Source organism: Callorhinchus milii, unplaced genomic scaffold, assembly GCF_018977255.1.
Source record: "Callorhinchus milii isolate IMCB2004 unplaced genomic scaffold, IMCB_Cmil_1.0 Scaffold5, whole genome shotgun sequence".
Lineage (NCBI taxonomy): Eukaryota > Metazoa > Chordata > Chondrichthyes > Chimaeriformes > Callorhinchidae > Callorhinchus > Callorhinchus milii.
The window spans coordinates 9,118,583-9,145,943 of record NW_024704746.1 but is presented as its reverse complement, the minus strand read 5'-3'; the positions used below and the strand labels follow the sequence as shown (position 1 = coordinate 9,145,943).

The following is a 27,361-nucleotide window of genomic DNA, read 5'->3' as shown; positions in this document are numbered from 1 at the left end:
GTAGAATGAGTAAATGAGGTTCATAGCTGAAGTCATGTCTCACCAACAGACCCCTCAACACCTTTTTAAGCATGCACACGACATGGGTTTGTGTCTGTAACTTGCAATAACTTGCTTGCAGTGTAATGCACTGCATTCTCAAAGGTAATAGTAAATATTTATGTGTGTGATCAGGTCAAAACAGCTCTGAAAAGTGCTTCAAACGTTTGAGATGTTGGGATTTGTCATTTCAAACACAGCAGCAAATCTGTGTCAGCAAATAGCAACAAAACAACAACAACTAATTGCAATTGTATTGCGTTTTCATGTTGGGAGGGCATTCCAAGGCACCGGCCAACCAAGTATTTGTTTCCCCTCATCACCATCACCTCCCCCCGGCCCACCACCCTCTTTACCACACAAGACCTACCTGCGGTGGGTTTGTTGTTTGTGATTGAAGTGTTCTGGTAGATGGAACGTCTCCCATTCTGCGGCTGCCCAATCACTGGCGTGGCTGGAGAGTTTACGTTAGACAGAATGCAGCCCGTCACTCTCTGGAGCAAGAAACAAAAGGAAAGGAGCTGAACATCCTCACAGCACACTCAAGTACAGCTATTAATCATGGTCAGAAGTTACTGCTCACAATAGCACATAGTAAGTGGTGTTACTAATTGTGTCTCTCAGCACACACTTGGCATATATTATTACATGGGAGCTGGCCTGCCAGTCACAGAGGTTTGTATGGATCAATAGTGTGGAAATGATTTCACTGGAGGATGGTTCAACTGAGCTAAAAGGATCAGTGCCAGTTATCAGAAAAGCTGGATACAAGATCAGTGTAATTACAGCAGGACAACAAATCTTTTGCTATTGAAGCTCGAATGAATAAACCTTTTTACTGGAATGAAATGTATCTTGGCCTCATCGCTCCCCACCCCCCAATCGTCTTTATAATTGGCGTTAAATAGCCAGGAGAGATTTCGGCTGTACACAACCTTACCTGACACCTTAGTAGAAGCTCCCTTAAGAAGCCAATGCAACTGGTCATTAAAATGGGCAGCTAGGTTTGTTTAGGGAGGAAAGGAGAGAGGCTGCAGTGCCACATTTAGGTGGAATTTAGTTGGAGGTTGGTTGCTGATACTCCACAAATTCAAAGCTGAACAAAATCACTGTTCACTTGTGATCATCAAAATCACTTGTGTAATGTGTCCTCATGTGAGGTCCCATCTGCCTGTTCAGGTGGATGTTAAAGATCCCATGGCACTATTCAACAAGAGAAGGGAATTTCTCCCGGTGTCTTGGCCAACAATCCTGCAGATAAAATGGACTTTCATTTCATGGCCGTTCCCGATGTAATAGGTACTGTATGAAATGTAAGGATTATTATTAATACTGCCTATACTGTAAATGAGTACAGTAAAGTCCCCAATTAATGTCAGAACTCAATGTATAGATGTACGATGCTGGAGCATTAAGTTAAGATCCGATATTTAAAAGAGTCAGAAAGTTTTGTGTAAAGAAGCTACTCAACATGTTACTGTGGTTTTACTATGCCCAGAGTCTTCTGCTGCAAATCACTACTGAAGGCGTTCCGAGGTAGGGAGAAAAGGTATGCCAGAGAGAAGTGACAGCTGCTTCCAATAAAACCATGGGTAGGATCAAAGCTCCTTGTGAACTTACAATGGCCCAGGTTAAACTAACATTGGTGAAAGACCAACTCACTTTACATCACACTGTGAGCACTCGATGGGACACCATTAAACACCCTCTTTAATAGCACTCACTGTATAAATCAGGGGCTACACACCCCCTTCCTCCACTCATGGGATAACTCGTTATTTAACAGCTTGCAAAACAGGCACTGCTTGCATTGACACACAAACCCACCTTATAAAAAACAGCTTGATGCTGTGATGGGAGGACAGTAGGGAGCGTATTTGGGGGTAGATGAGATCAATGGTAAGTAGCCTCAGAAAGGAGTTTCTCCTTATCCACTCTTATCAAAACCACTCAGAATTTTGAACATCTCTATTAATTCTCCCCTTTTAACTATCTCTGCTGTAAGGAGGACAATCCCAGCTTCTCTAGTCTCTCCTTCTTACCTTCATGAGGTCCCTGTGGTGCTCCAGCACACTGCAGGTAGTTTGCCAGGTGTCCTGATAGCATTCCCATGGATCCACCCTGTAGACAGAATACAGTGGTCTTCAGTGGTTACATCAATAATTGCTTAATGATCAGTGCTGACAACAATTTACAATGGGTGAGCTCACCAAGAAGCTATCTGTCCTGTATCACACAACTTTTGTCTGGGATTTTATTACGGATGCCTTTTTCCTAATCAGTAATAATCCTTCACACTTGATACAGCATCTTTCATGTCAGTAGGATGTCTTATAGCACTTTACAGGATTTATTGTAAATTGTAGTGACTTCATTATTATAAGCAAATGCATCAGAAAATCCTTCTCTTTTCAAATTGTGCCATGGAATCTGGCTGCACCATTTGCGTAATACACTCCCGCCTCTTAGTGGTAGATGGTGTTATTGCAACATGGGCTTTGAATGAAATCGTGTTGAACTAAGGAAACGGAGCTATGGCTTGATCCTGGTTTGTTCCTCTCTTCGCAACTCTTGTGGTTCATTGCTACATGCAAATCGGCTGTTGGGTTTGCCTCCAAAATACACAGTGATTACACTTTGGCACAGTAAAATCCTGTGAACTGCTTTGAGAAATCTTGATATCAAATACAAGGATTATTATTAATAATATTTATTATTATCACAAATGGGTTCAGAGCTCCTGAATTGGGAAAAGGGACAAGGAAAGCTGGGGAGAGATCCAATCAGAGAGTCCTGCTGGAAGGTGTGTGTGGATCTGGATTGGATCCTGTATGAACAATGAGAACCGAATGTCAACGGTTCTGAGATGCTATCCTGCTTGAACAGCACTATACATATGTAAATTGTTGTTGTTGTTGGCCATTTGGGTGATGTACTGGATTTCAGTTGACAAGAGGAGAGATGGGGGTATGTGAAGGGAAAAGGGAATAAAATGCTTTCAGGAGAAACGGTAAAAAATAGAGGAACACAATCAATAAATTAGAATTTGACAGGTTAACTGGACAGATTCAGCGACTTGCATTGAGACGAAGGGTACCTTTATAAGACTGATGGGAGCAATTCCAAATAACAAACCCCTGGGTGATTTAGAAATCCAGCCCCTAGCATGTCTGTGTGTGTGTGTGTGTGTGTGTCGTGTGTGTGTGTGTGTGTGTTGTATGTGCTTGTGGGTCTGTAACAAGCACAATTCACAATAAAATAACAAGACCTGAACAATCAGGTCGGGATGCCTTGTACTCCCAAGGCACATTCTGCTTTTGAACAACACAAGACGATGCTCCATCTCAAACACTGAGCACCTGTCCCAGTCTGATGTGTGTTTTTTCTCTTCACAATAGCGGGTGTCAGGAAGTGCTGCTGTATGCTGGACGAGCAAAACGGCTTCAGTCGAACAGCAAAAGTCCTTCATATCGCACTGCTGATCAGGTCACCATGGTTACTGGCTGATATAAGAGCCAATACCGTGGTTGTGAAAGGTAATGGCCATTTTGACATTTACCTAGTTTAATGTGACAGAAAAGATGCACTGAGTTTAAACTGTCTCCAGTGAAATCACAGAGCCGGCTTCAAGGTACAAGTCAACCTCCCTACATTTAAGATAGCGTCCTTCACGTTAGGAAGATATCTCAAACCGCTTCACAGGATATGCTTTAAAGTACAGTGACTGTGTATCTTAATGGCGAACGCAGCAGGCAGTTTGCACACAGCAATGTTCCAAGAACAGCCATGGAGTGAGCGACCATTTGTTGGCCAGGACACTGGGAGAGAAATTTCCTCCTCTTTTCGAATAGCACCACAGAATCTTTAACATCCACCTGAATAGGCAAACTGGATCTCAGTTTAATGTCTCATCCGAAGGAAGGCATCACTGACAATGCCACGCTCCCCCAGCATTGTGATGGAGCGTCAACCTAGACAAAGTGCTCAAGGTCACAAAATGAGCCTTGAACGCACACAACAAGCTTCTGACTCAGAGGAGAAACTGCTACCAACTGAGCCAAGCTGTCACCTGTTATAACTGACGGTCACTTGCCTGAACCATTTCCTCTCAAATCCAACGCAGTTAAGCGCCATTCAGTTCAAAATCCTTATCAAAAGGGGGCCTAAGGATAATGTCACACAGTTGGGCAATGCATCAGTATTTTATGTGCGAAATTTGCAGTGTTGAAATTCTTACTCAAGTAAAAGCTCCACTCATACACTTCAGTACGGAGCACATTTCTGAATAAGGCAATTAATGTGATATAACACATGGAAATCGCGAAGACGCTCATGAGTTGATGGGACACAGTTGCAGTGCAATTGTAAAACAAATTTATTCATGGAGCTGGCTAGTGTGTTCTTGTTGTTCCTCAATCCTTAAGGGCATTGATGTGACAGACCGCAGTGTGGCACTGCAGCATTCAGTTGCTTAAATTCATTCTAGCTCTCTCCCAGCTGGATTCTGCAGTCTGTGTTCGGTGAACAGAATTCTTCTCAAATCCTCCACCCATACCATTTGGACTTTGAGACGGCCTCTTGAAGTGAGAGGTGCTCTATAAATATAAACTGTATTGTGTGTTACCACTAGATCTGATAATAATAATCCTTAAATTTGATAAATAGAGCCTTTCGCATCGCGGGCTTGTTTCGAGGTGGATCTTAAAATTTTACTCTAGGCAAATGTGACAAGTCAATATGCGCACAGCAGTGTATCAAACCAGTGATGTGTCAGCCTAGACTGAGGGTTCAAGGTCCCTGGGGATTGTTGGTTGGAACACTGGGAGAAACTCCCTTCTCTTCCAACAGCTCCATCGGTTTGTACTTGTCCACTTGAGCAGTCAGACAGGATCTCGGTTTAACGTCTCATCTGAAGGACGGCACCACCAAACAATGGAGTACATCCCCAGTGTCATACAGTCAGCCTAGACTGGATGAGTTTAAAGTCCTGACGTGGGGTTTCAACCCAGAACCTTCTGACTCTGAGTGCTACCACTGGGCCAGGCTGACACACACACATGCCCTCTGGATGCCATCACACATGGTCAGGTTTGTCCCTCAAAAGGACAAGAGCAAGAAAATCTAAAGGACGTACATTGACATCAAGGTAACTTTTATTTGGGGGGGGGGGGATGAGTGGGGAGAAGAGAAAGCGTGTCAGCCTGGCTCAGCACTCTCGCCTCTGAGTCAGAAGGTTGTGGGTTCAAATCCCACATCGGGACTTGGAGTCACATGGTCTAAGTTAATGTTCTGTTGCAGCCCTGGGGGTGTGTGGCATTGTCAGAGATGCCGTCCTTTGGATGAGATGTTAAACCAAGGTCTCATCTGCCTGTTCAGGTGGACATTAAAGATCCCATGGCACTGTTTTAAAAGAGAAGAGAGTTTCTCTGGTCTCTGGTTTCATGACTGTTTGTGGGACACTACTGTGCACAATTGTGCTGCCATGATTGCCTACTAGTACTTAATCACTTAATTTCACATTAAATCCCGTGAAGTGCTTGAAGACTTCAATGTAATCCACCTCTAAGATTCAGCAAAGACTTGACAGCATATTTGCCTCCTCCCAAAGAATACAGCTTGATTGTTCTGTTCTGTGCTCCACTACCTCTGCACTGACATAAGCTTCAGCTTGTACTTGATAACTGCTGTGAGACTCAATAGGTCAAGCAGCCTCCTCCCGCATGGCAAGTATTTCCAGCAGCTCTTTTTTGCAATTAAATCTTTATAAAAAGGAGCCACCTTCCTGCTGCTGGAGCTCTCGTTTTGATTGCATTGGCCTCGATGGGGGGACTTGTATTAGCATTTGCAAATGGGTTGTTCTCAAACTGTCTAAGCACTGAGGATCCGGATAAGGCACATGGCCTCCGCAGCCCGAGAGCAACTGCTACTTGGCAACTCTTTCCGATAGCACCACAGTTTCAGACAAGCATTGCTTGTTGACAACCAGCCTTGCAGACGTGCTGGGGTAAGGGGAGTGGAGGGGGAGGAGAGAGGCGGACGACTGGGCCTTTGAGCTCTGCGGCAAAAGCTCTGGAATCAGCAGATTTCAAAGACTGAGGTGAAACCTTTCTGTCTGAAGGTTAGCAGAGCCAGCCACAGAATTTCTCTGCACAGAAGCAAACCATTACAATACGCTCATCTGTCAAATACACAGTCACAACATTTATTATAATCCTTGCACCTGATACAGCACTTTTCATGTCGGGAGGACATCTCAAAGAGATATTTATAATAATTTTTATAATAATAATCCCTCCGAAAGAAAAACAATAATAAATTGGTCATTTTCAATCCACAACTGTTTGTGGGACACTGCTGTGTGCGATTGGCTGCCGCGTTTCGCCCACAAATATACGGTCAATTCACTTTACAGTATATTCTGTGAAGCTCTTTGATACGTCTCGAAGATGTGAAAAGCGCTATATCAAATGCAAGGATTATTATTATTATTGTAAATGTATTGACTGTGTATTTGTAGGCGAGCGCAGCAGTTAATTTGCACACTGCAACGTCCCACAAACAGCCATGAAGTAAATGATCAATTTTCACAGTGAAGTCGTGTAAAGCGCTTTGAGATGTCTCTCGACCCAAGAGATGCTGTATTATCATATTATTATTATTATCACTATTATCACCCTGAAAGCAGCAAAGCTTTTTTAAAAAAAAATTACAAGCCGATGGAAGTATGGTTTAACAAGGTCAGAGGCTACTTAAGAGAAAAAAACAAGGAAAATAAGAAAAAAAAACCTGCTGCACAGAACAATTTGTCTTCATTGGTCATCGGGCAACCAGGAATTTGTCAAGCAAAATTTGGACTAGAAAAATTGTACAGGGTACAGTTTAACACCAGTAGAATCAGGCGATGGGTCAAATGTAAGGATCATATTGAACGCGAAAAAGATTATTATTATTTTTAATTCTGCCCTGAAGTCTCCGACTGCCATCTCAGGAGGACACTTGTTTTGTTCTTTTAACCAGGGGATAATTAATGACTGGAACATGGTTGCCAGGAAAATTGTTTGAGGCCAAGATGCTGTGACTCATTTAAAAAGCAACTTGATCCAGCGATGGGAAGACAGCAGGGGTGGGTTTTCTGGATGGGAATTAAGATGGGATTGGAACAAGAGGACACAAGTTCAGGGTTACAAAAGTTAATTTCAGGATAGACACCAGGAAGTATTCATTTACCCAGGATGTGGAGTCCTGTAGCTCAGTGGTTAGAGCACTCGCTTTGCAAGTGAGAGACCTGAGTTCAATTCCAGGCAGAGGGCGAAACCTTGGGCAAGTTTCCTTACTCCACACAGAGCCTAATAATAATCCATCCAAAACCAAAAACAATAATAAATTGGTCATTTTCAATCTATGACTGTTTGTGGGACATTGCTGTGCGCAATTGGCTGCCGCGTTCGCCCACAAATATACAGTCAATTCACTTTACAGTGTGTTCTGTGAAGCGCTTTGGGACGTCCTCCCGACGTGAAAAGCGCTATATCAAATGCAAGGATTATTATTATTATTATTATTAAGTAATTAATGACTGGAACAGGGTTGCCTTTAAGGCTGGTTGAGGCCAAGACATTGGACTATTTAGAACCAGCTCAATGCTGTTGGTGTTCTGGAGAGATGAGATTAGATGTTGCCCAAGTGCCTCCCTCATCCAAACCAATCTGTCTTGTTCAGGCACCGCTCCACCTTTTTTCCATCACTTCCTAACATTCCCATCAAAACATTTATAACCCTTTTGTGTGAAAATTGCAGCGGGAAACCTACGGGCAATGTGTGTAAGTGTGTGTGTGTGCGGGGGTGGACATAGTAGAAACATATAAACAGAGTCAGGTGGAGAAAGATAAAGGGCCCGTTTACCTGATCCAGTCAGAGGATTGCACTGCCAACTGACACATGGTGAGGCGATGCCGGCTGGAGACAAGACCCTGCAGTTAATGAGAAGGCAAGAGGACAGAGTAAGCACACAGAGCTTATGGAATACTAATGGAGATACATCCTGTTGTGAGTACATTTGTAACAGTCACAGAATTCCAGATTGTGCTTGTAAACAGAATTAGCACAGCCCCCGCCTTCAAGTGGTTGTTGTTGTTGGTGTTGTTCAAGGTGCAGTCATTCAAACACCAGGTATGGAAGGGTTTATTTTGTTTAGAAAAATATTCCATTGAACTCGAATTCATTAAATCTTAAATCAATTTTTTTTAAAAAAAACTCATGAACCGCAGAGTGAGATTTGGCTCAACACCAGATTCTCAGCGACGTGGAGTAATGAGCACAACATTCCCCCAACGCCGGTTACACACCCAGAGATAGTTACACAGCCCAGCTCTGGTTACAGAATAAGCCGCCTCCGCTCGGCTGACTCTGGCCTCCTGCAGCACCTTGTGATGTCCTCCTGACATGAAGCGATTTACAAATGTAATTTTGTTGTTGTTGTTGTTGTTTCTGCATGTCTGTCGTCCCCTCCCTCCGCTCCACCATCGGCAGCCGAGCTTTCAGCCACTGTGCCCCGAAACTCTGGAACTCTCTCCTTCAATCCCTCCGCTTTGTCCCCTCCTTCCCCATATTCAGATCACACCTCAAGACCTTCCGGCTCGACCGTGCCTACGGTCATCTACTCCCTTTCCCCGGCTCAGTGTCAGGCTCAGCCACTGTTAAGCCCTCCCGGATGCTACCCTCCATGAAAGGTGCTATATAAGTGCAGGTTGTTGTTTTTGTAGGTCATGCCTAAGGCATGGTCCTAATGCTGCTACACTTGCTGCTCCTTAGTACATCAATGCTGGCACTGAAACTAGTTGTAACCACATGCTTCGAAAGTGTGTGCAGTTTGAGTGCTTGCCCCCCTCCCTCTCTCTGGCACTTAAGTCAGCTGCACTCTCACAATTCAGCTACCGGAAAAGAAAACAAGCTGTGCCACCATTCACAGCTTTCCTGCTTTGTTTGCTGTAAAACAAACACAGGAGTTGGAGCTGCCTTTCTCAGGCTTCTTTCTTGGATATCAAGTCATAGAGGCCATGTTTCCGTTGCCCTTGGGGTCTCCCAACAAGACAATACAATCATAGGAATTTACAGACAGAGGCCATCAAGTCTGTACTGGCAAGGTGTTCATTCAAACCTCTAATTGTGAAATAATGAATAAGAGTCCTTACATTTGGTATTACACTCGGTGGACATGTCAATGCGTTTCACAGGATTCACTGTAAAGTGTAGTGACTGTGTAGTTCATGGGCGAATAAGGGGGTGTTTACAACATACTGGAGCAACACAACAACAGCTTGCATTGCTACAGCACCATTCCCGCAGGGTAGCTTTAGGAGGCCTCCTGGGAAGGCTATGACTGGCCGGTTTCCTGTGCAGAGGACCTGCAGGTACCCGCGGTGCACCAGCACTGCACAAGCGGAAAGACTCGTTAAAGATGTAGCTCCCACCCCTATTCCAGAACAACTGATCAATGCTCAAAGGAGGTCCGAACACACAAACATCGCACCAAAATCAGCTTTGCCCTTCCTTACCTGCTTCCCGTAGGAATCATGGACTGGTGAGATTATTCCGCCGATCACAATGTACCGTCCCGTCTTGTGCAGATAATCACGTGCCCTCTCTGCGAACATAGAGAAAGGTAAGATTGACTCACTACTGGACGATCAGAGCACGAGACTTGTCAAACCCATGTTGCTGTGAACAGCAGCATCTGCTAATCACTGCCCAACCAACTCCCAATCCAGCAAACCTGATCCTGGCAACAACAGACCTGCCAGTGGGGACAGACTAGGGCTTCCTCCATGACAGTTGGGAGTCAGAAAGCTGCAGGTTCAAGCCTCCACAGTGGGACTTTGAACTCGCAAGTCTAGGATTACGCTACTAAATTGGACGCACAGGCAGATGCAAGGGATTTATGCGTAAGTGTTCAGTAAAAGCCTTTGAATGGATGATTTCTTATATATTACAATAACAAAACAGATTGCATTCATATAGCACTTTCAAATCAGGAGGACAACCTAAGGCATTGGACAATCAAGAGTTTGCAAGGGGGTGGAATCAAGAGGGGTGGTGAGGGGGGGAAGAGAGGATGACTGAAGGCACTGTCAAAGAGAAAGGTCTTGAGACGGTCTTGAGCTTTTAAATTAAAGCTGAGTTTCCTAATGTTTTTGTTTAGGTTATTTCTTTTAACCAAATTAAGACGAGCACCAATACCACTCGTGGTACATACTGTGCCAGCTCAATACAAAATGAACAGATTCTTTGCTAATTTAACCCTTTAGCGGTACATCAGTGAATGCATGTGTATAGTACTCTCGCCTCTGAGTCAGAAGATGGTGGGTTCAAGTCACGCATCAGGACTTTGAGCTCATAGTCTAGGCTGAAACTCCAGGGCAGTGCTGGTGGAGCGTTGCATTGTTGGATGTGCCGTCCTTCGGATGAGACGTTAAACCGAGGCCCTATCTGTCTGCTCATGTGGACTACTCAAAAAAAAAAAGGTTGTTTCTTCTGGTGCCCTGGCCAGCAATCCTGCAGACAAAACTGCTCATTCACTTTGTGGCTGTTTGTAGAACATTGCTCAGGAGGCCTGATCCCTTATTGAAACAACAAGAATTTCAAAAGCAAAAAAGAAGAAATAATTTTTGGTTGCGAGGGGGAGGGGGACGAAGGATGGAAAGACACATTGAGAGGAGTGTGTGTGCGCATGTATGTGTGGGGTGGGGGGGGGCGGTGAAGTAATTTGCAGTAGGAAATGGCAATTAGATGCAGGTCATTAACTGGTGCTGATGTACAGGTAGACTAATCCAATAGGGATGCTTGTTATTGCTTAGACAAAGTATGGTACATTTATTTGCATTAGACATGTTGCACTGTATTGACAATGATAACCCTCTGCACACGATTGCCTTAAGCTCCACGGCTCTCTGTTGTAGCCTCTGCTAAACCCTCCCCACTCCCCCCAAGGCAATCGTTGGGTAGGTCATACAGAATTAATATTCCGCTTGTCATTGGAGCACAGAGACAAAAGTCGACAGCGAAGGGGAACACTCACAGCAGATACAGCAGCAGCAGGAACAATAGAGCAAGAGAGAGAGAGAGAGAGAAAAAAGAGAGGTATTGATTTTTTGACAGGATGAGATTTGTCCACTGCTAGACTGGATTAGGTTACTGTGCAGGGTCAGAGACTATCTCCTGGGAGTTGAGAGAATAGCTGCGAAAAGCAGGTGATGTTCTTGCACCCTGTTGAATCACTCTACCGTCACAACTGGTCAAAAATGCACGCTCACTTTCACAGCCAGCTAAACAGTCCGACGTCCTCTCTGCCTGCGAGATGGAGTAAAATATCAGGAGTGAGTGAACCCACTCTGGTTCAGTGGCTTGGTGTGATCTAACGCAAACTGACCTCCACATCAAACCTCATCCAGTGACTGGCCAGTCAATGCATTTGATTCACTTCACTTCCATCAAGACTAGATATGTCCCGTAGCTAAACCTAATCCAATGCACACAATCGGCATTAAGGTCCCAAATGCAACCTCCTGCAGCCTATACTGTTTGATTCAAGCGTCCACTGCTCTCAGTGAGAGCTCCGTTGACGATGGTTCCTGCTCCAGGCTTTCTTTGATAATTGCATCCTTCAGCCTTACTTCTCCTCTCTTCTGCTCTTCATTTCTTCTTCTCTCCTTTTTTCTTCACTCCTCTCCTCTTTTCTTCTCTTCTCTTTCTCCCGTTTTCTTCCCTCCTCTTCTCTTCTTTTCTCTACCCTTCTCTCCTCTCTTCCTCTCCCAGGTTCATTTAGCCATGGTTACCAGTGCTGTTACCAGTTTCCACCAAATCCACCATACTTCACAAAAAGAGATATTAACTGGCAGTCTTCTCCTATTTTTGTCCCTCTTCCAACTCCCTTCATTAGCCTAAGACCTACTGTACACAAAGACACTATTCACATCTAATCACCAGTTGGAAGCTATTCAATCTATTGCATTATCATCACAATTATATTCTTTGCCCATTAGTTAAGTGATCCATAGTAACATTTTTAACATGTTTCATTTTCTCCCATTCTAACTGCTTCTTCACAAAGTGGGCACATTTCAAGGGGAAGTTTTCTCCCATCCAAGCTGTTTATATTGGACATCCTCAGTAAACAGCAGAATAAGACTGAATCTTGGCAACTCCAGGGTCGAGGCCTTAAACTGAGGTTCTGTCCACCGGTTCGGAGGGAATTAGAGATCCCTTGGTGCTATTGGAAAAGGGAAGTGAGTTTCTCCGGTGTCCTGGCCAGTGATCCCCCGGATAAAAAAATGTTCATTCACTTCATGGCTATTTGTAGGACATTGCTGTGCTCAAATTACCTGTCACATTCCCCCATAAAGTACACAGTCACAACACTTTACACTGAATCCTATGAAGCACTTTGACATGTTCTTCCAACACGAAAGGCAATATATCAAATGGAAGGATTATTACATTATTATTAATATAAATAAAGCCAAAATAAATGGATAAAGCCAAAATAAATGGAATAAAGCCACTTGTATCCTCATACTCAAGATGGGCTTGTTAACAGACACAAGAACAGAAATATTAAAGGAATTTATGGGAAACTGAAAAGTCCAGCTTTCTGTTGGTCCCTGAAGTCTCACTGATGGGTCGGTTATGCATGGAAGTTTCTCCCAGTGTCCTGGCCAACAATCCGACAGATACACTCACTTCATGGCTGTTTATCGGCTGTTGCAGTGCACAACTTGGTTGCAACTTTCGCCTACAAAATACACAATCAATGCACTCTAGAGCAAATCCTGTGAAACACTTTGAGACGTTTGATGAGGCGATAAGGCGCTGTGTCGAATGCCAGGATTTTTACAGTAGGTTTGTTCAGTGCATACAGATGTCTCATCATTACACTGAATATCAATACACTGAACATCTCTGTCTCCTCCGTGTGACCCTTCCGTTAAAAAAAAACTCTCACTTCACTCAATTCTTACAGCTTCATGTTAAATTTATTTGGTTTAGCCCATGGGCAAAAGATTACCTTTTAACTGATTTGGCCTCCTACCATTTGCTGCTCTAACCTTAGGGATTTCAACATCAAACTCACTTCCTTACTTAACCCATCATTCAGGCAATCTCCTTAGGATTTTGAAGCTCTATCTCAAGGTTAGACCCTCGAGACAAGTCTGCCTGTTAACACAGAAGCCGAACAACTACTTGCACTTTTATGTAGGACGAATGACTCAAAGCGCTTTGCAAAGACGGTGGGTTTCCTTGAGCAGGTAGGAAAGGAGCAAAAATTTAAAGGTGTCTTTAAATGTGAAGGGCTCTATTTAGATCCAAGTTGTTGTAATAAATAATAATAATCCTTGCATTTGATATAGTGCTTTTCGCATCTTCTAGACGTCTCAAAGTGCTTCACAGAGTATACTGTAAAGTGAATTGCCTGTATATCTGTGGGTGAAAAGCAGCAGCCAATTGCGCACAGCAGGGTCCTGCAAAGTCATGGATTGAAGTGACCAATTCATTATTGATTGCTTATTTTTCTTGAGGGATTATTATCAGGCGTGTGGAATAAGGAAACCTGCCCAAGGTTTCGCTCTGCCAAGATTCAAACCCAGGTCTCTTGCTTGCGAGGCGAGTGCTCTAACCACTGAGCTACACGACTCAATTTATAATTTCCAGATCAGAACCGCAATAAAAATATTTAAATAAAACTGGTCATTTACTTCATGGCTGTCCTACATGTTGTTGTTGTATTCTGCAAAGTGGAGAGACTGTGTTTGTGGACGAATTGCATTTGATATAGTGCTTTTCGCATCTTCTAGACGTCTCAAAGTGCTTCACAGAGTATACTGTAAAGTGAATTGCCTGTATATCTGTGGGTGAAAAGCAGCAGCCAATTGCGCACAGCAGGGTCCTGCAAAGTCATGGATTGAAGTGACCAATTCATTATTGATTGCTTATTTTTCTTGAGGGATTATTATCAGGCGTGTGGAATAAGGAAACCTGCCCAAGGTTTCGCTCTGCCAAGATTCAAACCCAGGTCTCTTGCTTGCGAGGCGAGTGCTCTAACCACTGAGCTACACGACTCAATTTATAATTTCCAGATCAGAACCGCAATAAAAATATTTAAATAAAACTGGTCATTTACTTCATGGCTGTCCTACATGTTGTTGTTGTATTCTGCAAAGTGGAGAGACTGTGTTTGTGGACGAATGCGTTCTCTCACTTCGTAATATACACCAACAACTGTAGTGTCCCACATACAGCCATGAAGTAAATGACCAGTTTTATTTAAATATTTTCATTGTGGTTCTGATCTGGAAATTACAAATTATTCAAGTAAACATTGTAATAGTTGAGGCTTTCAAGAAGCAATTATTTCACCGAAAAGAACATTTTTTGCAAACAAATAAAATCAATAATTCAAATAGGCGATTCAGGCCACAGGTATTTAAAGTATTATTAAAGATTTGTTACTTGATGTAAAGTGAAGGTTTAGCACATCCTTAGCTTTCCTGTTCTCTTATTATTACGATTACACATTTTAGTTTTTGATTATTTCGAGCACAGATATTATGCATTGATGGGCATGAGTGTTGCTGATTTCTAAGCAATTGCTCCTGGCGAGAGAGTGAAATGGATCCTGAGCGAGCAAATGGGATTAAATGCCTTTAATCTGTCGCTTTGTACCCTGGAGCTTCCAGGAGGCGAGCTGGTTGACAGTGATGAGATCAGGGACCCTTTCATTAATTCTCTATTCACATTGGTCGTGTGTGCTGCAATTTGCACATCACCATTCCATAGAAAGATGAAAGGGCCCCTTAGACTCGAAACAGGATTGCTGCACGGTCTCTGCGGCTAAGAGGTGGCAGGTCTCTGTGGGCTAGATAATCCATACTTCGGTGTGAATGCAGAACAAATGGCTATAGGGTGCGGTGAAAGCAGGAAGCAGATGATGTTGAATCATCTGAGTAAGGAAGGGGTCGTCGAGGGAGTGAGGATCAGGAATAAGGTGAAAAACACAGAGTCACTTCACTTTATAGTATATCCTGTTATGTGCTTTGGGACGGTCAAATCTGACAGTCAAATCTGTTCAACAACAACAAACTGCATTTTATATTGCGCCTTTCACGTCGTGAGGAGTCCCAGCGTTGAACAGTGAAGGGTTTGCACCCGAGATGGGGCTTGGAATCATGAAGAGTGTGTTTAAGTGGAAAGTGCTCTTTATTTTTTTGCTTTTGTTGCAGGCCAAAGCAGCATTCATTTCATATATATCTATAAAAAAACTTTAAAGCCTCTGTTTTGATCATGAACTACATGGATACCTATGAACAAATTAGCTGAGAAATTTCACAAAGACTGTACCCTTTAAAGGGAAATTGAGACTCTGGCAATGGGAAAAATTAACAGAGAAAAATGTTGATGTATTGTTAGCTGAAACCGTGTACTGTCAGGAGATAACAGCACGACAGCAGAATTGATTTGACATGCTTGTTCCTGCTGGTAGGATTTTTTGTGTGTTCTTTCAATCATAGCTGTGCTGTACAGCTCAAGTGCACCAGTTGTTCACAAGCCTGAAGACTCCAGTTAATAACAGTTGAAGATGGAGGCATAGCAATCCACCAAAGCACCAGCAATGGCAAATTTCACCCATGGGATTAGTTAGCATTTACTGATAAAATATAGAATTCCTGCTGTAATGAAAACCCTTCTACTGTGAAGTCAGGCAGTGAGGACTCTCTGCTCGTAGATATCATAAACATATATCATAAAAATACAATTAACCTTGCATTTGATATAGCACCTTATCAAGTCGTTGAGACGTCTCAAAGCGCTTCACAGGATTTATGTAAAGTGAATTGAGTGTATATTTTGTAGGCAAAACATGGCAACCAATTGGCACAGCAGTGTCCCACAGACAGTCATGTTTTTGGAGGGATTATTACACCTGAAAAACGATCCACAATCAACTAACAACCAGGTACCTACTGTTAGATAAACAGAGGCATGTGGAGAAAGAAAACTTGTCTAAGGTTTTTCCCGGTCCATGATTCGAACCCAGGTCCTGTCACTTGCGAGGCGAGTGCGCTATCCACAATGCTAAGGGACTCCACACTATGCTATGGGACTCCAAAGTATCATGTCATCAAATGCTTTGAATTCAAAGAACCTGTTTTTCTCTAAAAAAATTTTAGGAGTAACAGCAAACCAGCTTGAATTCAAGGTAAAGTGGGTTTCTCCCGGTGTCCTAGCCAACAATCCCCCAAATAAAAATGGTCACTCACTCCATGGCTGTTTGTGGGACATTGTTACGTGCAACACGGCTTCTCCGTTTTGCCCACGAAAAACATAGTCACTGCACTTTACAGTGTATCCTGTGTGATGACTTGAGACATCTCGATGAAGTAAAAATGCAAGGATTTTTATTAATATCATATTATTAAGACTCAATTCAACAATTTGCCAAATTCCAGATCTTCTAAAATGCTACATTAAATAGAGTGAATCTAGACCCCGGTGGGATTTCTTCCCGAGCCCTGCCTGAAGTAAGAGATTCATCAGACAATCTTATGTTTGGCCAGTGAATCCTTTGATCAATAAAATGTTCTGGGACGTAGAGCATAGTTCTACCCTGAGACATATCACAATGGAAGCCGAAGTGTTGGTTTCATATCAGTCGATGAACAAAGTCCACAAAGGGACTAATGTAATGCAGCTTTCATCCTTTAGATTTTTTGTAAACTAAGCCACAAAGACGATAATTCTAAATGGTTATGAGGCTTTGATAGGCCTTTACTTAGTCGGTTTACTCGTTCCATCGCTGTCGATGGATTAACCCCCAAAAGGCACTTACAATAGGTAGAGTTTGCTGTCTTTTGTGGCTGCCGTGTTCGCTCACAAAACACAGTCACTACAGTTTACTGTGTATCCAGTGAAGCACTTTGAGACATCCTCCCAATGTGAAAAGTGCTTTACCAAATGTAAGGATTGTTATCATAACAGCAACAACAACTTGTTTTTATATGATGGCCTTTACACGGATAGCGCCTCAGAGAGCTAAGGATTATAAAGATCAATTAAATTAAATTATTATAAATGATAAGGATTATTATTATTTTTATCTTCCCTATGAGGCAGTGAGAGAGGCTGTGAGAATTTAAAGGAAAAGGTGGATCGTGCCTCGGTTGAGAAAGGATCAATTGATCTCTGGAGAGCAACATCTGCGCTCACTCTGCAAACAAGTGATCAATAATGGCAGCTCAGTCTAGTCCAGCAGGTGCCATAGAGCTGCTGTGTTAACATGGTCTTTTATTTCTACTACAGCAGCTGTAAAACATGAAATGGGGCGACAGAGAGTGTGAGCGATGAGAAAGAGAGAGACAGAGACCCGATAGAAAGAGAAACATGAAGAGACCGACACAGAGATATGAGGGAAATGAAAGAGCCAGAGTCATAAGAGAAAGGGAGAGAGACATGAAAGAAAGAGACTGAGACCCTGACACGAGAAAGAGATAAATGAAACAGAGACAGAGAACTGAAAGACAGAGAGATATGAGAGACAGAGACAAAGACATGAGAGAGTGACATGACAGAGCAAAGATAGAGATACATACATACACACACACATGCACAAGAGAGACAAAGAGAGATAAAGACGAGAGAATGAGTCTGAGAGAGAGGGGTGAGAGTGAGAAGATTATTAAGGCTCGCTCCACATATTAATAAGCTTCCCCAAATAATCCTGCCACATATTTCAACCTGGTTATTGCGCAAATATCCTGATGAATCTCACCGGTTTGTGAAACAGATGTTATCAAATCCCACAAGATAACCACAGAAGGCCATCACTGCAAGATGGTTCATTAATTCTACAGAGATGGTTCACTTCCCCTAACCTAGCGAGACACAGGGAAGGAACACCGGTTTGAAACTGATGAAAACCAAAGCTGTTGAGCGAGCGTCACAGAATATACAATAAATTCACTTTACAGTATATTCTGTGAAGCGCTTTGAAACGTCTCAACGACATGACTAAGGCTACCAATGCAAGGATTATTGCTATTATTACCTAGTGGCAAAGGTGTTGTGAGTTTAGACACATTCGGGTTCCCTGATCAGCTCTCTCACTACGTAGTTATTCATATTATCAAAGTGCTTTATTCAGCTTCCTCACTGCAGCGAAGTAGACACTCAACCCATTTTGAGGCGAGGGTTGCTGGTGGGGGAGGGAGATGACAGCATTGGAATCAGCCCATTGTGTAAGAATGATCCAAAATGTCTCTACTCTATTCAGTACATCACGTAACTGTTCTTCGTGACAGTCAAAATTATTATCAAACTGGGTCACAGGCAGTCCATACAGGAGTCCTGTAGCTCAGTGGTTAGAGCACTTGCTTTGCAAGCGAGAGACCTGAGTTCAATTCCAGGCAGGGCGAAACCTTGGGCAAGTTTCCTTACTCCACACGCCTAATAATAATCCCTCCAAAACCAAAAACAATAATAAATTGGTCATTTTCAATCTACGACTGTTTGTGGGACATTGCTGTGCGCAATTGGCTGCCGCGTTCGCCCACAAATATAGTCAATTTACTTTACAGTGTGTTCTGTGAAGCGCTTTGGGACGTCCTCCCGACATGAAAAGCGCTATATCAAATGCAAGAATTATTATTATTATTATTATTATTATTAATGAGATTCCTCCAGACTGACAGGCTTTCCGGGCAATTCAGTTACTAACAAAAACAGGGTCACTGATGGTCTCTCAGTCTCTCGACTCTTTGCTTGCAGGATCCAGCAATGCCTTGAAGCATTCAACTCCAATTATTGTAATTTCTAATTCTTGCGTTTGATATGTCACCTTTTAAATCAGGAGGATATTTCGAAACACTTCACTGGATATACTGTAGAGTACAATGACTGTGTATTTTGTGTCACAGTGTCTCACAAACAGCCATAAAGTGTATCATCTATTTCATCATGGAATCTGTTGGTCAGGACTCCGGGAGAAACTCCCTTCTCGTTTTGAATAGTGCCATGGGATCTTTAACATCAACCTGAACAGGCACCTTTAAACTGGGACCAACTTGTGGCAGTCAAATGCCATCAGCAACTTTTTCACTGACAATGGAGAAATTTGAACCCTGGTACAAACATCACAAAGGGCAGGTATGACACTGACACTCAATTAAAGTGAGTCGGGGAGGGAGAGAGACAAATCAAAGTTACTGAATATTTTAGAAAGAACCCCAGCTATCCTAAAAACATTGGAAGCAACAAGATAGCGGCTAGGGGATCTAAAAGAGAATTTGGAAGGAACCACTACGATAGGGGGTAGTGAGAATGTGAAACTCAATGCCTGAATCAGTGGTTGAATCAGATAGTATTGATTCATTTAATAGCAAGCCAGACATATACATAAAGGAGAAGGCAATAGAAGGGTATGGAAGGGAGTAAGGAATGCGTAGAGACTTATGTGGATTATAAACAACCACACGGACTGAATGGGCCAAATGGCTGTAAATTCTATGTAAATCGCTATCAATTTGAAGCAACGTGAGCTGAAGCCCCACATCAAGTCTTTGAATTCATACAGTCTAGTCGGACAATCTAGTTCAGTGCTGGAGGGGCTGGATTTTCCGTCCTTCGGTTGAGACATTAAATCAAGGTCTTCCGTGTTTAGGTGGATGTTAAAGATCCCATGGCACTATTAAAAAAGAAAAGGGAGTTTCTCCCTCTGTCCTGATAAACAAACTCCGCAGATAAAATTGGTCATTTTGCAGTTGGTTATGGGACATTTATATGCACAGTCACTACACTTTTGAGTAAATCCTGTGAAGCAATTTGAGATGCCCTCACGATGTGAAAGGCGGTATATAAAATGCAAGGATTATTATTTTATCATTCAATGAAAATCAGTTTAAAAACAACATTAAACTAAATTGGTCTGGAAAAAAGTGAAACAATCAAGTTTACTTTGCTCCAATGACTCTGGTTCATTTCAGTTCAATGTTGCTCAAATATACCGCAGGGATATTTGAGCAACATTGAACTGAAAAGTTTATCATATGCTCTTTTTAATAACAAGAGATTATTACCAATTTTCATTAAAGCCTCGGATGTGTATATGTTAGCCATATACCCCTGGGGCACAAGGTGTACCGTCAAGGGACCCAGTTCTGCTGACAACCAGAGAGCTGCAATGCAACCCGACAATACAAATTTATTTCAAGGGCACCAAACAAGGCCCCACATACCCATCTCATCCATCATTGTTCACTTCCCAACAAGTGAGACACAGAGACCTTCCCAGCAAGTGAGACTCATTGAAAAATGCACAGCTACAGAAAATGACATGACCTGCTGAGCTTAGCTCAGGTGATTCCTTCCCAGAGAGATGAAAGCAGAGGTAGTGTTCTATTTGTTATTGGGTGAGAGGGAACCATAAATACACGTTAACATCTAACCCATAATCAGCTTTTGGTCAACTGTAACTGCACATGACTCACCACAGAGGAAGCTTTGATTTTATCAATGACTGTCCAGCACAAAGGCTTTGATTTTTTTTCTCCCCCTGGGTTGGATTCCACAAACACCCTCTTGTAACATGGCAGCTCATTCAACTGTAGAGGGTCGAGCCTGACCTCTCCTCGCTCAGCTGTTACACACGCAAACAACCAGTAGAGAATGCTCAAGAGGGACCAGAAGCAAAGGATTACTATTAGTATCAGCAGTAGTGATTTTATTACCAGTCTGGGTGGAATCTCCCTAAAGCGATTTGTCGGCGAGCAGGGCAGGCAGCATCTTCGTCAGGTTAGTCACTGAATTTGGAAGCTTTATTATTCCAGAGGGCACTCGGGAGATAGTAGGAAATTTCCCCTTCCCTTTCCACAAATCTCTTTGGGCCAATAGACACTTCTCCTGTTATAAACAGATATCTGTAATCCCAGGCCAGGGACTGTACCCTCTCACCATCAACTCCACGGACTTGCTCCCAATTCAAGCACTTCAAATCAGATCTCTCACAAAACACAAACCATTCGCACAAAAGCAGCACTGCTTTGAGCAGAGCTAAAAATTCTCTAAGTGGTAATCGAGAGACACCCCCAAAAAAGGTGAGAGCATTAGCATACTCCTCCAGTTCACTGCTCATCGACAAACTTAACACAGCCTCAGAAATGACAAATGGCTTAGCACTCTCTAATTAGCACCGACACTGGGTCAGACACCCACCATCTAAACAGGCCTCTCATTGGGGCACCCTTTAGCACGTTGCACAAACACTCCGAGCCTTCAGTAACCAAACAATGCAAGCACTATTCTAAACGGCCCCAAGTTCCAAACGCATTTCTCTCATCAATCGAGAAATATGAAGATGTGTCACCATTAATTGCACTTAGGTGCCAAGGAGAGCTTGCAAACTCAGTAGCGTTCAAATTAAAAATCATTAACTGCTTCAGCCCTGGCCGTTGCTTATTACTGAATCAACTGTGCCAGAGACAATTTCTTCCCAAGTTATTTGCTTTACAATAATTAGGTCAATTTGATGACAGCTATCTCTCACATGGAGGTAAATATCACATTCGAATCTCAATGGCAATTTAGCAATGGTTTTCTGGCTCATGGATTGTGGCATTCCATGCTCTAACTGCCCTGGTGCAAATCCCACCTCTCCATACAGGGATCCTCAATTCTGAACACACAGTGTGAATGCAACACCAGTTAGAGGGCTCGTTCTTCTGCAGCTAATCTGTGTCCGTTCTTCAGATTGCACCTGACCACCAGTACGAATGCTTCAGAGAGGTCTGAAATACAATCCACTTAGTCAGTAAGGCTATCTTGCCCCAAAAGTTAAAATTGCACAGAATAGTGGAAACTTCTGCACAAGACAAAGAAGTCTTCCAGGCCAGGACTATGGAGCCACAGGAGCTACTTTAACTGAAAGACAAGTCAAGTGAAATAGACCAAGAGAGGCGTAATCTTGTAATGTCTACCATTTCCTTATTAGGGACTCGCTGCGAGCTTGCAATTAGCACACGCCATTAACAAAGCTTCAAGTGGAATATCAATGCACTCCAGCTCATGCAGATACTGCTGGAGAGATCAGAGTTGGTTGGTTCAAGAGCCATTAAGTGGCCTTGTATGGCATTTGGTTCCCTTCGACATCAGACATTTTGCTCCAAATTAACTTTTCAGAAATCTAATCGAACGCTAAATATAAATAAACATATACCATTCTACACCATAATTGTTCGCAGACATTTGACGTGGAATAAAAACTGACAACCCTGGGGGGTTCTGAAGTAACCAGGCTTTGTACATGTGCAGCATGCAGGAGGTGCCTTTGATGTAATTTCCTGCGGGGTGCGCATAATCCAAAAACTCCGCCAAAATTTTATTTTTCACAAAGTTCCGCTTGCGATGCTTCCTGCAACGTTTCCTGTCCATAGTTATTTATATACATTGGGAACTGACATCAACAACAATCTGACAACCTCCAAGTTGGACATTTTTTGACTCAAGAAGTCCCAGAGTCCTGGCCAACAACTCCCCAGATAAAATCCATCATTCACCGCATGGACCATAGCTTTGTGGAAATTGACTGCTACGTTTACCTACAAAACACAGCCACAGCACTTTACACTATATCCTGTGAAGCACTTTGAGCCGTCTTCCCAATGTGAAAGGCGCAATATCAAGTGTAAAGATTATTTATTTAAGAAAAGATAAACACTACTGGTAAAGGGGGGAGGGGGAGGGTTGAAACGAATGGAGGGTTGATATCCTGCACAGTTGCTGTTGCAACAGTTACTACACTGCATACTCTGTCTGAACACACTATATTTACGTGCTCCGAGACGGTACCCCGTGTGAAGAGCACTATACAAATGCAAATCATTGTGTTGTTTTGTGGCTGCCTGGCTCTCCAGCTGTTGGGAAAAGGTCACCTTCTCTCAACAGCTGGAAATGGTGTGAGACCCCTGGCATTTAATTCCTGAAGGAATCAGAAGCAAGAGCTGCAGTGCTATAAACCAATGTCACATCCGTCAGAGATAATTTATCACCAAAATCTATCATGTTAATGGAGTCTCTTCCTTCTAAAAAACATAAAATCGACCGGTTAACAGTACAAAGGAGGAACGCTATGGAGATGGAGTTTAAAACAAAATGGAGCCCACTGGGACAGGTGTCAATGCTGATCTGGCATCAATCCAGCTTACTCTCTGTAATAGTACAATACAAACGACATAAAGATTCTGATTAACCTTGTCAAAAATTTTAATTTGTTGTGCAAACCTCAATTATGTTATACCAGCTCGGTGCATTTACAGGCAAGGTCACAAGATTTATTCGGATGAAGAAGGCCCTTCGGCCCATCTGATCTCATGCATTCAGCTCGGGTAGGGAGACACAAAGCGCTGCCTGGAAGACAAGCTGGTGGCATTGCGACTAAAGATGTAAAAGCTTATGGCAGGAATCTAACATGATTTGGGTTTGTGTGCCTTAGCAAAAGTATAACTGGGTGGGAAGGGGGTGAAAGATGAGCCATTTGCTACCAAGACCCGATTTATCCTTAAGACAGCAGTCTTCAAATTATAACAATCGCAATCCTAATAATCATTCCTTGCACTTGAGATAGTGCCTTATCACATCAAAATGTCTCAAAATGCTCCACAAGATTTTACTCTAAAGTGTAGTGACTGTGAATTTATATGTGAATGTGGCAGCCAATTTGCACACAGCAACGTCCAACAAACAGAATGACAAATTTTATCAAGTCAATTGTTGGCCAGGATACCTCCCCCATTACAACTCAGTTGCAAACCTTAGACTGTCCACCAACCTTGGGACATCCCGACATGAAAGGCATATTGTAAACGTAAATTTGTATTGCATTTTAATGTACTGACATTCACTTCACGGCTTGGCGATATGAAATGCGCTATAACAAATGTAAGAATTATCTTTTGTTATTACTAATATTTGGATAATTGAATTAAAAAAAATCAGTGCTGGCAGAAGCAAGTACCTTTTGTGGAGAAAATGTGATAGCAGGCCATATATCTAGCTCCTGACATATTCTCGATACGGCTGCATGTATATGGGGAAGGATGTCAGGATTTGAATATATAGCCTGTCTTAAATATTCTGCACACAACGTTTATGCTCAATTAAAATCCATTTCTATGCATGAGAAGCATGAATAAAGGTTCCTTAAAATTTACTGTGCGAGAATCTCATCCACCCTTTCTATCTGTAGTCCTGTAGCTCAGGGGGTAGAGCACTCGCTTCACTCCCAGCAGGGCGAAACCTTGGGCAAGTTTCCCTACTCCACACGCCTGATAATAATCCCTCAAGAATAAATAAATAATAATTTGGTCACTCAATCCACGACCGTTTGTATGATACTGCTGTGGGCAATTGGCTGCCGCATTTTGTCTACAAATAAACAGTTAATTCACTTTACAGTATATTCTGTGAAGCGCTTTGAGACGTCTATTGTATTATTTCTCATTTAGCCGCAGATTAAAACTGTTGGCATTTCCTTGCAGATCTGGATCATCAATCTTTCATGTGCCTGTACAACAAAGAGTGCAGGAAGCTCAGGGCAGAAGGCCTTCCCTCTCTCCACCAGCACAGAGTATAGTGGCTCTCGGGAAGCACGTACAGCTGAGCTGATAGCAATGTAATCCTGATTCATGGAGATCATAAGTGTGTAACATGAGGTGGATAAGTTAACCTGATAACTGTATCCTTTCCAAAAGTGGGGAATACTGGCTTCATGTGACAAAACAAATACATTCAGCTTGATATTCGCTCAAGAAGCTGAGAGGGTGGGGGAGGGAAGCGGGGGAAGAGGAGAAGGACGGAGGGAGGGAGAGAGTCTCATACCAGACATTGCACTCACTGATGAAGAATGGTCACTTGGACAGGCAAGGCGCAGGGAAGCAGAATGTGATCCCTGTTCACTGATCCACAAATGAATGGAAAACCACAAAACCAATTCAACCATGAAGAATAGTCAATTTAACAGGATGACTTTGTCCAATTGCAATTTGCTAAAATACAGTAAAAGCTCTTTCTCCTAGCTTTTTATTTTGCAGTATATTTAATGTCGCGCATATTTTAGACGTTAGGTCTTTCAGGCCACATAAAAGGCATTTCCACTTTGGATACTAAAGATACTAAAGACAGATACACCCTCACAATACTAAAGAGGGTGGTTGATGCCAGGGTGCCGGACTCATTTAAGAAATAGCCTGATGCTGTAATGGACGGATGGTAGGATGGGGATTCTGGATGAATTAGATCAAATCAAGGAAGATCAAGGGAATAGAGTGAGAGAATAGGAGAGGTGAAAGCATGGACAAGTTGGGCTGAATGAACTCACTGAATCACTCTATGTAACAATGTGAAATGTTAAGCGCTCTGAAACGCTACCCTGCGTGGAGGGCACTATATAAGTGAAAGTTGTTGTTGTAAATGGACCAAAATGTCTTCTTCATCCGTACCTCCCTTACGATCTTTGAATTAGCTGTAAACTGATTAGTATCATTGCTAGTGGAACAGAATCTTAAACAAAATACCAATGGGGGGGGAGAGCAGAGTCATTCCAGGCACTTTGTTCCTGAGAGAGTGGAATCTCAGCGTTACTTCACTTTACTTTGGAAAGCCACTATCACAGATCAACCTTATTCATGCGCCACCAGTGTTGAAAACTATAGAAAGGACAAGCTGAAATGGGTGCTCCTCTTGTTTATCTGTCATTCTGCCCTGATACTTCAGTAGTTATGGTCGCTGTGTTGGACCTTGTGGGCCAGTGATATCAGGCTGAGCTTGGCATCTGCAATTTGAAAGAGTGAGAAGAGAGGCAGGAGAATGAGGTTATGGTAGGACTCTAAATGTGAGATCAGGAGAGAGTATTAGTGAGAGAGAGAGAGAGAGAGAGAGAGAGAGAGAGGGAGCACGAGCAAACAAGAGTGCCTCAGAACATAAGGAGCAGTTGGGAGAGTGAAGGCTGCCTAGGCAGAGATCAGGTTTACACAAAGGCACAGATCCAATACAAACCATTTTGGATTAAGAACACTTTATAGAGAAGTTTAAAAGCTTTATAAGGATCGGCTTGTAATGTTGCACTCTCGATTAACTGGATTAAAAAATACTTTTATTATACCCTCTTTTCTTGGGTATAATTTTATTATATTTTATTATACCCTTCAAAGACCTGACCTTCGTATGTACTTAAGCTGATAGTAACAAGGAATTGATACTGATGAATGAGATTTTTATAGCCAGTTACTTTTCCTCCCATTTCCCACTTTGATGGTCTCCCCGGAGTATGCACTATCCCAGCTATTTTGCCTCCTCTAAGCTTTCCTTCAATGGCACTCTGACTGGCTCATAGCACAGTGCACTCAACTTCATTCAGGTCAGAGGTCAGTTGTTACAATGGCAAGCTTTAAAAATCTTTGGCTTTAAAGCCTTGGCTTTTGCCAACCTACGCCTAGAGAGTGCACATTTTCCATTCCAATACACGGGAATTTCCATGCGTAGGTGGGATGCAATAAAGTTCACAGTTTGGTTTGGATACTTGTGAGCCCGGTGATGGGTTTCCAAATGTGTCAGACACTCGGCTGACCAAAACAAAACAGATCTTTTGTGCTATTCGTTTCACCCACAAAATACACAGTCAATCCACTTTACAGTATATCTTGAGATGTCTCAATGATGATGCTATATCAAATGCAAGGATTATTTTTATTTAACCACCCTGTTCTCCATTCCACTGAATGCAAATAAGAATCATTGTTGAGCCCTTTTTACAGAATAAAAAAGAGCTCAAGGCTCCATTGCTCAATAACCCTGAGACAGATGTTTCACTAAATAATCATAATATTTGACAAAGCGCCTTTCATGTCAGGAGGACATTTCAAAGGGCTTCACAGGATTCACTGCAAAGCATAGTGACTGTGTGTTGCAGCCAATTTATGCACAGCAATGTGCCACAAACAGCCATGAAGTGAGTGGCCAATGTTATGTGTAGAATTGTTGGTCAAGACACCAGAAGAAACTCCCTTCTCTTTTTGACTACTGCCATGGAATCTTTAACATCCAACTGAACAGGCAGACAGATCCTTTCCTAAATGGAGAGACCTTCCCCTCCACCTGCAATGTGTTACTTGCCCCTGAAGTTGCTACTGTTCATTGAATTCACACTCCATGACATAGGCTTCTAAATAGAAAACATTTCTGCGTATACAGTATGTACCATAGAAATTTAGATATTTACAGCAAAAAA

The 27,361-nt window shown here is 42.6% G+C and overlaps 1 protein-coding gene across 1 annotated transcript in view; it reads right to left on the bottom strand.

Moving 5' to 3' along the window:
• nmnat2 (nicotinamide nucleotide adenylyltransferase 2) overlaps window positions 1-27,361 on the bottom strand; it is a 38,746-nt gene that overhangs the window by 3,964 nt on the left and 7,421 nt on the right. Inside the window, exons 3-6 of the mRNA XM_042335512.1 lie at window positions 9,594-9,682; window positions 7,942-8,009; window positions 2,082-2,160; window positions 410-533 (exon numbers count right to left, since the gene is read on the bottom strand). Coding sequence (XP_042191446.1) covers window positions 410-533; window positions 2,082-2,160; window positions 7,942-8,009; window positions 9,594-9,682 — 360 coding nt within the window. The remainder of the gene's footprint in view (window positions 1-409; window positions 534-2,081; window positions 2,161-7,941; window positions 8,010-9,593; window positions 9,683-27,361) is intronic.